Here is a 12,043-nt window from a genome sequence, read left to right as displayed (position 1 = left end):
CATAGCAATTTTCCTAACTGCCAGTGTGATCACCTGTTACCACAGAAATCACCTGAAAGCACAGTCACAGACCCATTTGTCTGGCTTGATGACTTGATGTCTTGTGGAGATGTTAGTTTGGCTCAGGGACATCTTGACTCTAATGCAACTTTTAAAAGGAAGTGAGGTTTCCATACCCAGCTGGTTTCCCTGTAGGAGTCCTGAGTTCTCATCTTCCGGTAGAGCCTACTCTTTCTTCTAAGTTTAGAACTTTTTTCCTTCTTTAGGAAGAGAAGGCTTTAAACCTCCCTCTTTAACAGCCTTGCAGATTGTTTCCGAAACTCATGAGGTTGCAGAAGCATCATTTGTCTGTAAAATGTACATTGGCTCCATATGCCAAAGCAGCCCCCTCCCCGCATCTGGTGATTTCCACCTCCTTTTTACACATCAGCAGCTAAGAACATATGCTGTTTGTCAGCGGGGCTTGGTCATGTGGTTTGGTGCTTATTTTAATGACTGCCAGAGCTTGCAGCCCCGCAGCTGGGAAAATGAGAATAGAAGCCTGCTCTATGTGTTCCATTTTGGCCCAGAGAAGGCACTTCAGGGCCAAATTGCAGTTATTCTGGCACTTCTGCTAAGTGAATGGCCCCACATGGGCTCAGAGAAATCGGACACTGAGTGCTTGCTGCCCTTTAGAACTTGTTCTTTTGGACTTCTTGATGACCTGTAGTGGGAGACTGACCATTTCCTTTTAATTAAGCCTCTGTTGTGATTGCAGCGCTCTTTTGAGGGAGGTAGGCTTTAAATGAGGTGTGTTTTAGGCAGAGGAAATTTTCATAGTGAGCATGGGGAATAGGAACCACATTAGTCAGGCGTTGTTGGCTAATATGGGGCAGCGACAAGAAAAACTACCAGCAGCTACCGTTTATTGACTGCTTGCTGTATGCCAGGCACTGTAATAAGCACGTCACAAACATTTAGCCCTCCCAGCAAGTTCTGGAGTAGGTATACCTGTCTTTATCTTACACCTGAGTAAATCCAGGTGCAGGGGGGTGAAGGAACCCGCCCTAACCTGCCTTAGGCTTCTCAGCCAATGGGAGGTGGAGGTGGAATCCACACTCGGGTTTATCTGACTGAAGGACCAGATACCTGACTGCATTACATTACCTCTGCTTTTAGCATCCTTTCCCTGAACCATTAAAAACTCCCCTGCTCATAGTGGACACGGTGGCTCACTCCTATAATCCTAGCACTTTGAGAGGCCAAAGCAGGTGGATCACCTGGGGTCAGGAGTTCGAGACCAGCCTGGCCAACATAATGAAACCCTACTAAAAATACAAAAATTAGCTGGGCATGGTGGCGCATGATGGAGGTTGCAGTGAGCTGAGATCACGCCATTGCACTCCAGCCTGGACGACAGAGCGAGACTCCGTCTCAAAAACAAACAAACAGAAAAAAACTCCCCTGCTCTCCTAAAGCAAACAGACAAAAAACTAAAACACACACTGAAAAATTAGAGTGTGATAATTTTTAACATTGTCAGACTGGTTTATGGAAACTAGTGGCCTATGTGTCTAGTTTCCCCTAAAGACAGATTCTTTTTGTTTTTGTTTTGTTTGCTTGTGTGTTTGTTTTAGATGGATCCTTGCTCTGTTGCCCAGACTGGAGTGCAGTGGTGCGATCTCTGCTCGCTGCAAGGTCCGCCTCCCGGGTTCACACCATTCTCCTGCCTCAACCTCCCGAATAGCGGGGACTACAGGCGCCCGCCACCACGCCTGGCTAATTTTTTGTATTTTTAGTAGAGACGGGGTTTCACTGTGTTAGCCAGGATGGTCCTGACCTCCTGACCTCGTGATCCACCCGCCTCGGCCTCCCAAAGTGCTGGGATTATAGGCATGAGCCACCGCACCTGGCTTTGTTTTTTTGCTTTTTTCTCTCCCTCTGTTGTTTATTTTCTACAATTACTTCTTCACTTTAAAGTGAATTACTTCTTCATTTAAAAAATCCTGTATTTCTTCATTTAAAAAATATCCTACATGTCTTCATTTTAAAAAATTCTACACTGGCTTGATAATTGCTGTGTCCAATCCTAGAGGGAGAATGGTTGGGCAGTCTCACTCCAGGAAGCACTTCTGCTTCAATTAATTCTATAAGCAGCCAGGCCAAAATACTTCCATCCTTAGCTTCTTTAATCACAAAATGCCAGAAAACTTTATGGAAATGATTTCCCATTTAGGCTCCTTATTTAGAGTAATGAATTGCTTTTTACCAAAGCTAAATTTAAGTAGGTCATCTGTTAACTGTTGGGTTCTCTTCGTAGGACTGGTATAGTTTAAAGATAGGAGTTTTATTCGGCTTTTTAATTTTATTTTATTTTTCGAGACAGGGTCTTGCTCTGTTGCCCAGGCTGCAATACAGTGGTGCAGTCATGGCTCACTGCAGCCTGGATTACCTGGGCTCAGGTGATCCTCCCGTCTCAGCCTTCTGAGTAGTCAGGACCACAGGCGTGCACCACCACTCCATAATAATTTTTAAAAATTATTTGTAGAGATGGGGTCTCACTGTGTTGCCCAGACTGGTCTTGAACCCCTGGGCTCAAGTGATCATGCTGCTTTGGCCTCCCAAAGTGCTAGAATTACAAGTGTGAGCCACTGTACCCGGCCTTTTTTTTTTTTTTTTTTTATTTTAAATTCCTTCCTGAGACAGGTTCTCACTCTGTCACTCGGGCTGGAGTGCAGTGGCACAATCATGGCTCACTGCAGACTCAGTCTCCTGGGTTCAGGTGATCCTCTCACCTCAGCCTCCCAAGTAGCTGGGACTACAGGTGCCTGGCAAATTTTTTTATTTTTTGTGGAGATGGGGGCCCACTGTGTTGCCCAGGCTGGTCTTGAACTCCTGGGCTCAAGCAATCCTCCTGCTTCAGCCTCCCAAAGTGCGGGGATTACAGGTGTGAGCCGCTGCACCTGGCCCTATTTTACTTCTTTATTCATGGATAACACACATAAAGTGCACTGACTGCAAATGTTTAGCCTGTGGCTTTTTACATAGGTATATGCCTTGTAACCACCACCCAGCTCAAGATATAGAATATTTCCATCTCCCCAGGAGCCTTCCTCATGGCCTTCTCCGTCAGTAGCCCCACCTCACCCTGTAATCACCATTGTAACTTCTGTCAGGTTGGTTGGTTTTGCCTGTTGAACAAAGTATAAAGCTGTGTGTGTCTGGGTGATCAAATTGTTCTTACTATTTTATTTTGGAACAGTTTCAAACTTACAGAAATACTATAAGAATAAGAGAGAGACCTTCCATTTATCCATCTCCCAGAGATTCCCATTCAGTTTTAGTCCCAATAATGCGCTTTTATAGTGGAGCATCATTCCAGGATCACACGTGGCCCCCAGCTGTCACGTCTTTGTGGTGTCTTTCAATCTGGGACAACTCCTTGTCTTCCTTTGACTTTTAAGACCTTGTCACTTTTGAAGACTATAATCCTGGTCATTTTGTAGAATGTTTTTCAGCTTGGGTTTATCTGATGTTTCCTCCCATGAGATCCAGGTTGTGTATTTTCATCCAAACACTACAGATGCTGTGTTCTTTCCATGGCATTCTATCAGATAGCACACAGTGTTTGTCACGTTGCTGCTGATGTTAACTTTAATCTCTTCATTAAAATGCTATCTTAATGACCAGATATTGTCACTAGTAGCTACTGGAACTCTTTCAGAAAGAAACATTTATTCTTGACTACTTTCATATGCAGTTGAGTAAGGTTTTATTTGCACTGATTTGTGTATGCATGTTTCCTGCCCGCCAAAGTCTTTGTCCTGAAAAAACAATAGTAGGTTTAGAGACCTAAGTTATATGGCATATTGTCATATGTTCTTCATTCCTTACTCCATATTCTGTGGTAATTAGCTTCTGGGGTTTGTTCTCATAGTCATAGAAGTTTGGATTATTTCTTTCTTTTGTTTCTTTTGGGGAGGATATCTATAGAAAGTTCCTTGTTGTTTTGTGTGGTTTTTTTTTTCTTTTCTGAGACAGGGTCTGGCTCTGTCACCTAGGCTGGAGTGCAGTGGTGCTGTCTTGGCTTACTGCAGCCTTAATCTCCCGGGCTTAAGCGATCCTCTGCCTGAGTCTCCCAAGTAGCTGGGAACACAGGCACATGCCACCACCATTACCAGCTAACTTTTAAATTTTTTTTCGTAGAGAAGGAATGTTGCTCATGTTGCCCAGGCTGTTCTCAAACTCCTGAGCTCAAGCTGTCCTCCCGCCTTAGACCCTCAAAGTGCTGGGATTGTAGGTGTGAGCCACCACACCCAACCTTTTATTATTATTATTATTATTTTTTTTATTTGTAAATTAATTTTTTCTAGAGATTGTGTCCTGCTATGTTGCCCAGGCTGGTCATGAACTCCTGTCCCCAAGCAGTCCTCCTGCCTCAGCCTCCCAAAGTGCTGGAATGCAGGTGTGAGCCACTGTGTCTGGCTGATAAAAGGTTTCTAAAATTCATCCTAGTAATGTTTGAGAGCCACTCTGCAAGGAACTAGGGACATTGAAAGGAATATGACCCAGGATCTATATTTGTAGAACTTACAATCAAGTTTGGTGGAGGCAAACAGGTAAGCAAAGAGTTGAAAAACAATACCAATTGTCTAGGTGGCTTAGAGCCAGGAGTGATTAAGTATAGCTGCCAGGGGAGGAGTATAAGGGGAGTGAAGACAGGCAAGGCACCTCCGAGAAGGCTTTCCCGAGCAGGTCACCTCTGAGCTGGCTTTTCAAAATGCCAGGCAGTCACAGAAGCAAGGTGAGGGAGAACAGGGAACACTTTTCAGACATAGGGGCTGTCGGTTCTAGGCCATGGGGGCCTGAGAGCCACTGTTAAGGAGCATCAAGTCACAGGGGAGGAGTGATAGGGCTGCGGGGCAGGACTAGAAAAGTCAGAAGGCAACAACAGGGGTCTGGGAGAAAGCATAAGGAAACCATCAGAGGTGTAGTCATATGCCTGCTTAGGATGTAGAATGCTGCTGATGCAGTCTTTCCGAAACGTTATGAGCCTCAATAAATATCAAATGAGCTTCGTCTTGGCTTAATGATGCTGAGAGATGTGTGAATGTTTTGAGTAGACTATATTTACCAGTTCATAAAGAAGTATTTGCAGCGTTACAAGGTGCGTATTGCAGACCAGCAGATGTGGCCTTAGAATCGGGCCTTCGCCCTCAGCAGCCCTCACTGATCTTTACTGCCCTTTAAAAAGATTATGCCAAAGATGTCAGTCTCCCTCAAAACAAAATACGTTATTGGCACCTTCAAAGAATCAAAGGATAATAGGCTTGGAAGATCATTTAGTCCAGAGGTCAGCAGACTACAGCCTGTGGGTCAGATCCTGCCTGAGGCCTTTTTTTGTGTAGTCCAGGAACTAAGAATGTTTTTTGCATTTTTTTAGGGTTGTAAAAAAATAAAATACACAACAGACTGTTTGAGGCCTGCAGTGCCTTAAAATATTTACTATCTGGCCCTCTTCAGGAAAAGCTTGCTAAACCCGGGTCTTGTTTGACTGCCTGATACAGTAATGCTTTGTGCAGTATTACATGGCAAATAATCATCCAATATATGCTTGAACACTTCTACTAATGGAGAGCTCATTGTCTCTCTGATCTATTTCCTGTTTGGACAATTCAAGCTATTAGTAAGTTTTAAACTCTGCTGAAATTTTATCTTACTATATAGCATCCATCCATTGGCCCTTTGTGGGAAAAGAGAGCTATTATTTCATTTCAACCTTTACTGAGCTCTTAATATGATCTAGGCACTGTGCTAGTCCTGAAGAAAGATGAGTAAGACATGGTTCTTTTTTCAGGAATCTTCCAGCTATGATTTCTTGGAACCAAAGCAGTCGAACTGCTAGTCTTTTTCTCTCTCTCTTTGTCTTCTTCTTGCCATTGGGTTAGAACTTTTTTCTTTAATTATTTTAGTTATTTCTATATTGTTATTTTATATACATAATACAAACTTTAAGAGGCAAAAAAGGTCCTGCAGTGAAAATAAGTCTCCCTACACTCCTCTCTCCTGACCCTCTAGCAGCCTTCTTCGGAGGCAAATACCACTGAACGTTTCCTGTGGGGATTTGATCTTAAAAAACAAAAGATTTAGGTCCATTTGGACAGAAACTTTTGATAAGTACTCATTCAGTGACATTTTCTGAGCTCCTACTCATGCTGAGTGTGACTCAGTTTTATTTTCATTAAAGTCTGAAATTTGCACCAAGTTTGGGTGGCAGACACAGCCCCAGGGGGGTTGTATTGGTTAACCACACACCCTGCTATTTCAGTTTAATCTTGACTGAACTTCTTGGCCACTGCAGGCTTTCTTACACTGCTAGAGTTCTTGTTCATTACAGTGTTGAATCCCTATCAAAACCTTTCCTGTTTAATTGGCAGTGACACAATCCCATCTTGTGTAACTCCTGGGTTTCACATCCTGAAATAGTTTGAAATAAAATTGAAACACACTTACATTGATGCCTATGTTAATTTCTTTCCTTGACTGTGTCTGAATATAATGTTGAAGTGTGATAGAAACAATCCTTTGTCTTTCTAAGCTAAGCAGAGGCCGAAGTTTCACTTGCACTGTCCAGGGTTATACAGGCAAGCCTTACATTTTCAGGAAGTAAGTAATGTTTGGATTTAGATTAGTGACACATGAATAACTACCTAGGACTCACTTCCCCCCAAATTCCCCTCCGACCGTTACTTCTTAAATCTTCCCTTCCAGCTTAAGGACTATAGTGATGTGACATAGATGTATATGTTCCTAAGTGATACCTTTACCATAGATTGTCCTATTTAGGCATTTCCAGAAGATTCCTCATCATGCTGCTGTGCAACTTAAGACTTTTCTGTTTTCAGCCTGTCATGGAACAGTTTCAGCAGCTGAACATCAACTATATCCTCTTGTGAAATAGGCCCTTGGGTTCTGTTCACAATTTCCCTAGGCCAAATAAGTCAGAAATATTTAAATGATGTGCCTCTTATGCAAATCACTTTTGTGCAATCATGGCTCACTGCAGCCTCAACCTCCTGGTGGGCTCAAGCTATCTTCCTACCTCAGCTTCCCGAGTAGTTGGGACTACAGGTGTGCCCTGCAATACCCGGCAAATTTTAAAATTTTTTTGTAGAAATGCAGTCTCACCATGTTGCCCAGGCTGGTGTCAAACTCCTGGGCTCAAGTGATCCTCCTGCGTCAGCCTCCCAAAGAGTTATGATTACAAGCATGGACCACTGCACTGGCCCTTTTTTTTTTGTCTCTCTCTGTAAAAGTAGTTTATTTGTTTCTGTTTACAAAGTACAGGGAAGGAACAAGGGCAATACCTGGAACCCCTTTGGTTGCACATTTTCCCAGTCTCTGCTTCTATAAATAATGTTTGTACAACAGCAAACTCATATCCTCCCCGTGTGTTTTCTCACATCCTAGCAGGTGCAGTCTATAGTATATGACCAGGTGGGAAATGGATGCCTCATTCACAGGGTAGGGCTCCCCTTCAATTAGTGTTCCAGCTCACTTTTGCTAATATTGAAACAGAAGTAACTACTTGTTCTTATAAACTGTCTCATGAACAAGTAAGTCATGGCAAATTATGTCTGCACAACTCCTAGAATTGTTTCAGATAACTACAGAAAGGCAGTGACTAAGGCCCTTTCCTCTTTCGCATCTTTCTAAGTCCCAGGCTGCCTTCGGTACCTGGACTGCCACCTGGGTCCCCCACATCCCAGTGCGGTGATGGAGGAGGGGCAGGCCAGGCCAAGTGTGAGGAATAAGAAGTCTTTATTGGGCTCAGACCAGGAGCCCATGGTCTTGAGGACCTCTGTATTTGTCAGTTTTCTTCACATTCTCTTTCGCCTGTTTCTGCAGCCTCATGGGCTGTTTTTACTTCTGGTAGTGGATCTTGGCCTTCTCCTTCCTCTTCTCCAGGTAGCTGTCACTGACTACCAACCTCGTGACCAGCACTGACCAACCAACCTCGTGAACCAGCCACCTCTAGATAGGCAGACTTTATTTTAGGCTTCAGACGTACAACCTTGAGGGCACCAGGAACCACCATCTGCAATTTATATACAACTGTCTGTTATCTTTTTTTTTTTTTGAGATGGAGTTTCACTCTTGTTGCCCAGGCTGGAGTGCAATGACGCAATCTCGGCTCACTGCAACCTCCGCCTCCTGGGTTCAAGCAGTTCTCCTGCCTCAGCCTCCCGGGTGGCTGGGACTACAGACATGCGCCACCACGCCCAGCTAATTTTGTATTTTTAGTAGAGATGGGGTTTCACCATTTTGTTCAGGCTGGTCTTGAACTCCTGACTTCAGGTAATCCACCTGCCTTGGCCTCCCAAAGTGCTGGGATTATGGGCATGAGCCACCACACCCGGCCTACTGGTTCTATTTCTTTTTACTCCCTAACTGTGGACATTCTCTAGGACTTTGTGGGGCTTTTCTTTCTCTGAGTAACTTCTAAGAGCTGATCATTGTCACCTGTGTGAGCTGTTCTCTCAGTATCCATGTCCAGTTTCCTTGGCTTATCTTTGCCCTGCTGTTGTCCACAGCTGAAAATGTCTTTCATTATTACTCTTCTGAAACTTGCTTTGCCTCTCAAGGGTCTTGTCTTTCACTCAAGCTGCCATTCTCCTAGCCATTCATGGCTTGACACCCCAAGGACTTTATTCTCTCTTTTCATTTCTTGAGTCCACCAAGATACCAATTTAGGTCACCTTTTCTTTTAAATCAGCCCCAACAAGGGTCCCCTCCTTTTCAGTCTTACTCCTCTGCTCTAATCCAGGTCTTCATACATTTTTGGGCTCTTAGCTGATTTCCCTGCCTGCCTCCTTCAAAGCCCTTTACCCACTGCAGAATCATATTCATCATGCCGGACTGCCACTGGCTTCCCACTCCGAAATTTGTTAGCCTTGCATTTGAGGCTTCTCCATAGGTGTTCACCCATGTCACCTGCTCAGCTCTGTGTATGCTGCTCTTGCACAGCACAGACCGTCCACATGAGGACAGCTGGTTTCACGCGTCCACATTTCTGCCATGAGTATTCCTCTGCTCTTCTTGTTCCTTCTGCCCTCCACCCATCCTCTCCCCCACCACCTTACCCATCCTTTTCAACATCACTCGGTGCCCATCTTATTCACGGTGTCTTTCCCAAGGCTCTGCCCCACATTCATCCCGTTCTTCTTGATTTGAATACCTTTTATGTAGGAGCACTAGCTTTGTATTTCATTATACAGTTTCTATCAATCCAAAGCTCCTTATGTCTAATGCTAAATCCAACAAGTTTGGAAAACTGAAAGCTTTCTAATAGTCTTGGCACAAAACTCAAGCAAAACCTCCCTGAGTAGATATGAGCTGTCTTTTAAAAATGTATCCCATTTGGCCAGGCACAGTGGCTCATGCCTGTAATCCCAGCACTTTAGGAGACTGGGGCAGAAGGATCATGAGTCCAAGAGCTCAAGACCAGCCTGGGTGACATGACAAGACCTGGTCTCTTCTGAAAATACAGAAAAATCAGCCAGTCATGGTGGCCCATGCCTGTAGTCTCAGCTACTCGGGAGGCTGAGGTGGGAGGATTGCTTGAGCTTAGGAGGCTGAGGTTGCAGTGAGCCGAGATTGTGCTACTATACTGCAGCCTGGGCAGCAGAGCATGACCCTGTCTCAAAAAAAAAAAAAAAAAAAACAGAAAGTATCCCATATGACTGTTCATATGTTCTGCTGCAGAAATATTTGTATATCTGGTTGTGGGGTAATTGGACAGAATGGAAAGTGAACAGACCTCATCAATTTGCTTTTTGGAGCTGCCACATTTCTTTAGTATTGTCCTTCTCAAACTGGGGTATGTTACCCCTGAGAGTGTAGAGGGATTATAGAAAGTTACAGCATACATATACATGATTGCCAGGAAGGTCAAATTTATTAGATGATTTGAGGGGGGAAATGAAATAATAAAATATGTATCATGGCACAAAATACAAAATTTCCATGCATTGAAAAGATAAAATACGAGATTTCAAAGAAATTTAGGTACTTTGGGAGGTGGGGAGAAATGTATCCTCATTATCTGCCTCAGCTAGAGGAGTTAAAGCACTGCTCTCATACAGACAGAATTCTGACAGTTTGGGTTGTTGTATTTCTGAGTAGTGGGATGTAAGATTTTGTACTTGCAGAGTTCTCCAGGACCACACAAGATGGCAAAATCTTCTGAGACAGTGTCTGTGTCGAAGAAGGAATAACAGTAGTGCATCATCAGTCAGACTGACTCAAGGAAGAAAGAAGCATAAACATGAAGGCCACAAAGGATTACTTAGAAAATCACTGTGTCATCGGTGAAACCCCGTCTCTACCAAAAATACAAAAATTAGCTGGGCCTGGTGGCATGCGCCTGTAGTCCCAGCTGCTTGGGAGGCTGAGGCAGGAGAATTGTTTGAACCCGGGAGGCGGAGGTTGTAGTGAGCCGGGATCGCGCCACTGCACTCCAGCCTGGGTTACAGAGCGAGACTCCATCTCAATTAAAAAAAAAAAAAAAAAAAGAAAAATCACTGTCGTGAGGAGAATCGGCTTGACAACACAGGCCAATTAGGATGGTTTTCAAAGTTGTGTCTTAGGGGAAATAAGCCAGTCATAAAAACACAAATACTGTATGATTCCATTTACATGAAGTAGTCAGACCCGTATAGACAGAAAGTAGAATGGTGGGTACAAGGTCCTGGGAGAAAGGAAATGGGGAGTTATTGTTTAAAGAGTATAGAGTTCCAGTTTTGCAAGAGGAAAAAGTTCTGGAGATCTGTTTTACAACATTGTGATTATACTTAATACCACCCAACTGTACACTTCAAAATAATGAAGATGGTAAAGTATATGTTATGTGTTTCTTACCACAATCCAAAAAGAAGTTGTGTCTTAAGGTAGCCTGTAAACATCTCATTACTTTTTGTTTGTTTGAATTAAGCTTTATTACAAGTGTTCTCTCTCATCAGGTTTTGCATGGATATGTTATTTTGCTGTGTTCTGTTTTGTTTTTTAGTAGGCAAGAAATAATGGCAGCAGCTACGGGGGATCCTGGACTCTGTAAACTGCAGTTTGCCCCCTTTAGCAGTGCCTTGGATGTTGGGTTCTGGCATGAGTTGACCCAGAAGAAGCTGAATGAGTATCGGCTGGATGAAGCTCCCAAGGACATTAAGGGTTATTACTACAATGGTAGGTGATTGTAAATTTCATTTTCCATTGTCTTCTGTTATCCTCTCTGTCCTCCAGTATAGTGTCAGCTTTCCTTTAGAAAGAGACAGCCTTGTCTTTTGTAATCAGTGCTCTTCACTAGTTTCTATTTTACTTCCTGACTTTTTGATCTCAGTTCATTTTCATTTATTTTCTCTTGTTGTGGGGAAAAAGAGAGAGAGTAGTGAAACTCAAATTATTAATCCAAATAATACCCATTACTTAGCATTGCTGGGGGAAGAGATTGGAAATATTTTTTTCCATTGAATCGTTTTTATATTCTTGGCAAATGTCTCATATTCACAAGAGCTCTGTCACATTCTGCTATTATCTATCCATACATATATTATCTATGTAGCATAGATAATCAGAAATTGGATGGGGCGCCTTGGGCTCAACAAAGAGAAGAAAACTATTCATAAGCATTTTTGTTATGAATGCTGCTATTTCTGACTTGTCATTGAAAATGTGATAATGCTTCTGTCCAGGTGACTCTGCTGGGCTGCCAGCTCGCTTAACATTGGAGTTCAGTGCTTTTGACATGTGAGTATTTATTTGTTCAAAATCTGAAGTAAAGAACACTACTTTTGGCAAGGAATGAGCATGCTTACCTCCCTCATATGTGGACCACAGGAGGACTAGGGAAGCTCCCAGTGAGCAGAGTCAGCCCCCTTGTGATTCTTTTATACCTCCCATAGAGGTGAATGCTAGATGCTTAGGTCTGTCTGGTTCATTTTTCACCACGTATATCAGAGCCAATTAGGTGCCAGATGCCTTCTAGATTGATTGAGACATAGATAATATC

General features: G+C 43.3%; 1 protein-coding gene across 8 annotated transcripts in view; it reads left to right on the top strand.

Annotated features, from left to right (window-relative positions):
• ATG7 (autophagy related 7) overlaps nt 1–12,043 on the top strand; it is a 267,608-nt gene that overhangs the window by 10,144 nt on the left and 245,421 nt on the right. For 6 of the 8 annotated variants that reach the window (XR_004181750.1, XR_004181748.1, XM_031662452.1 and 3 more), the window contains exons 2-3: nt 11,048–11,220; nt 11,727–11,781. Coding sequence is in view for 5 of the 8 variants with exons in the window: in XM_031662452.1 (XP_031518312.1) it covers nt 11,061–11,220; nt 11,727–11,781 (215 nt within the window). In the remaining 3 variants the exon portion in view is untranslated. Of the gene's footprint in view, nt 1–11,047; nt 11,221–11,726; nt 11,782–12,043 lie in introns of those variants that run through there. The other 2 variants (XM_009200214.4, XM_021933148.2) reach the window with 2 other exon arrangements.

This window comes from Papio anubis, chromosome 2 (genome assembly GCF_008728515.1).
Source record: "Papio anubis isolate 15944 chromosome 2, Panubis1.0, whole genome shotgun sequence".
Classification (NCBI taxonomy): Eukaryota; Metazoa; Chordata; class Mammalia; order Primates; family Cercopithecidae; genus Papio; species Papio anubis.
Note: the sequence above shows the minus strand (reverse complement) of the source record. Positions and strands in the feature narration are given on the sequence as shown.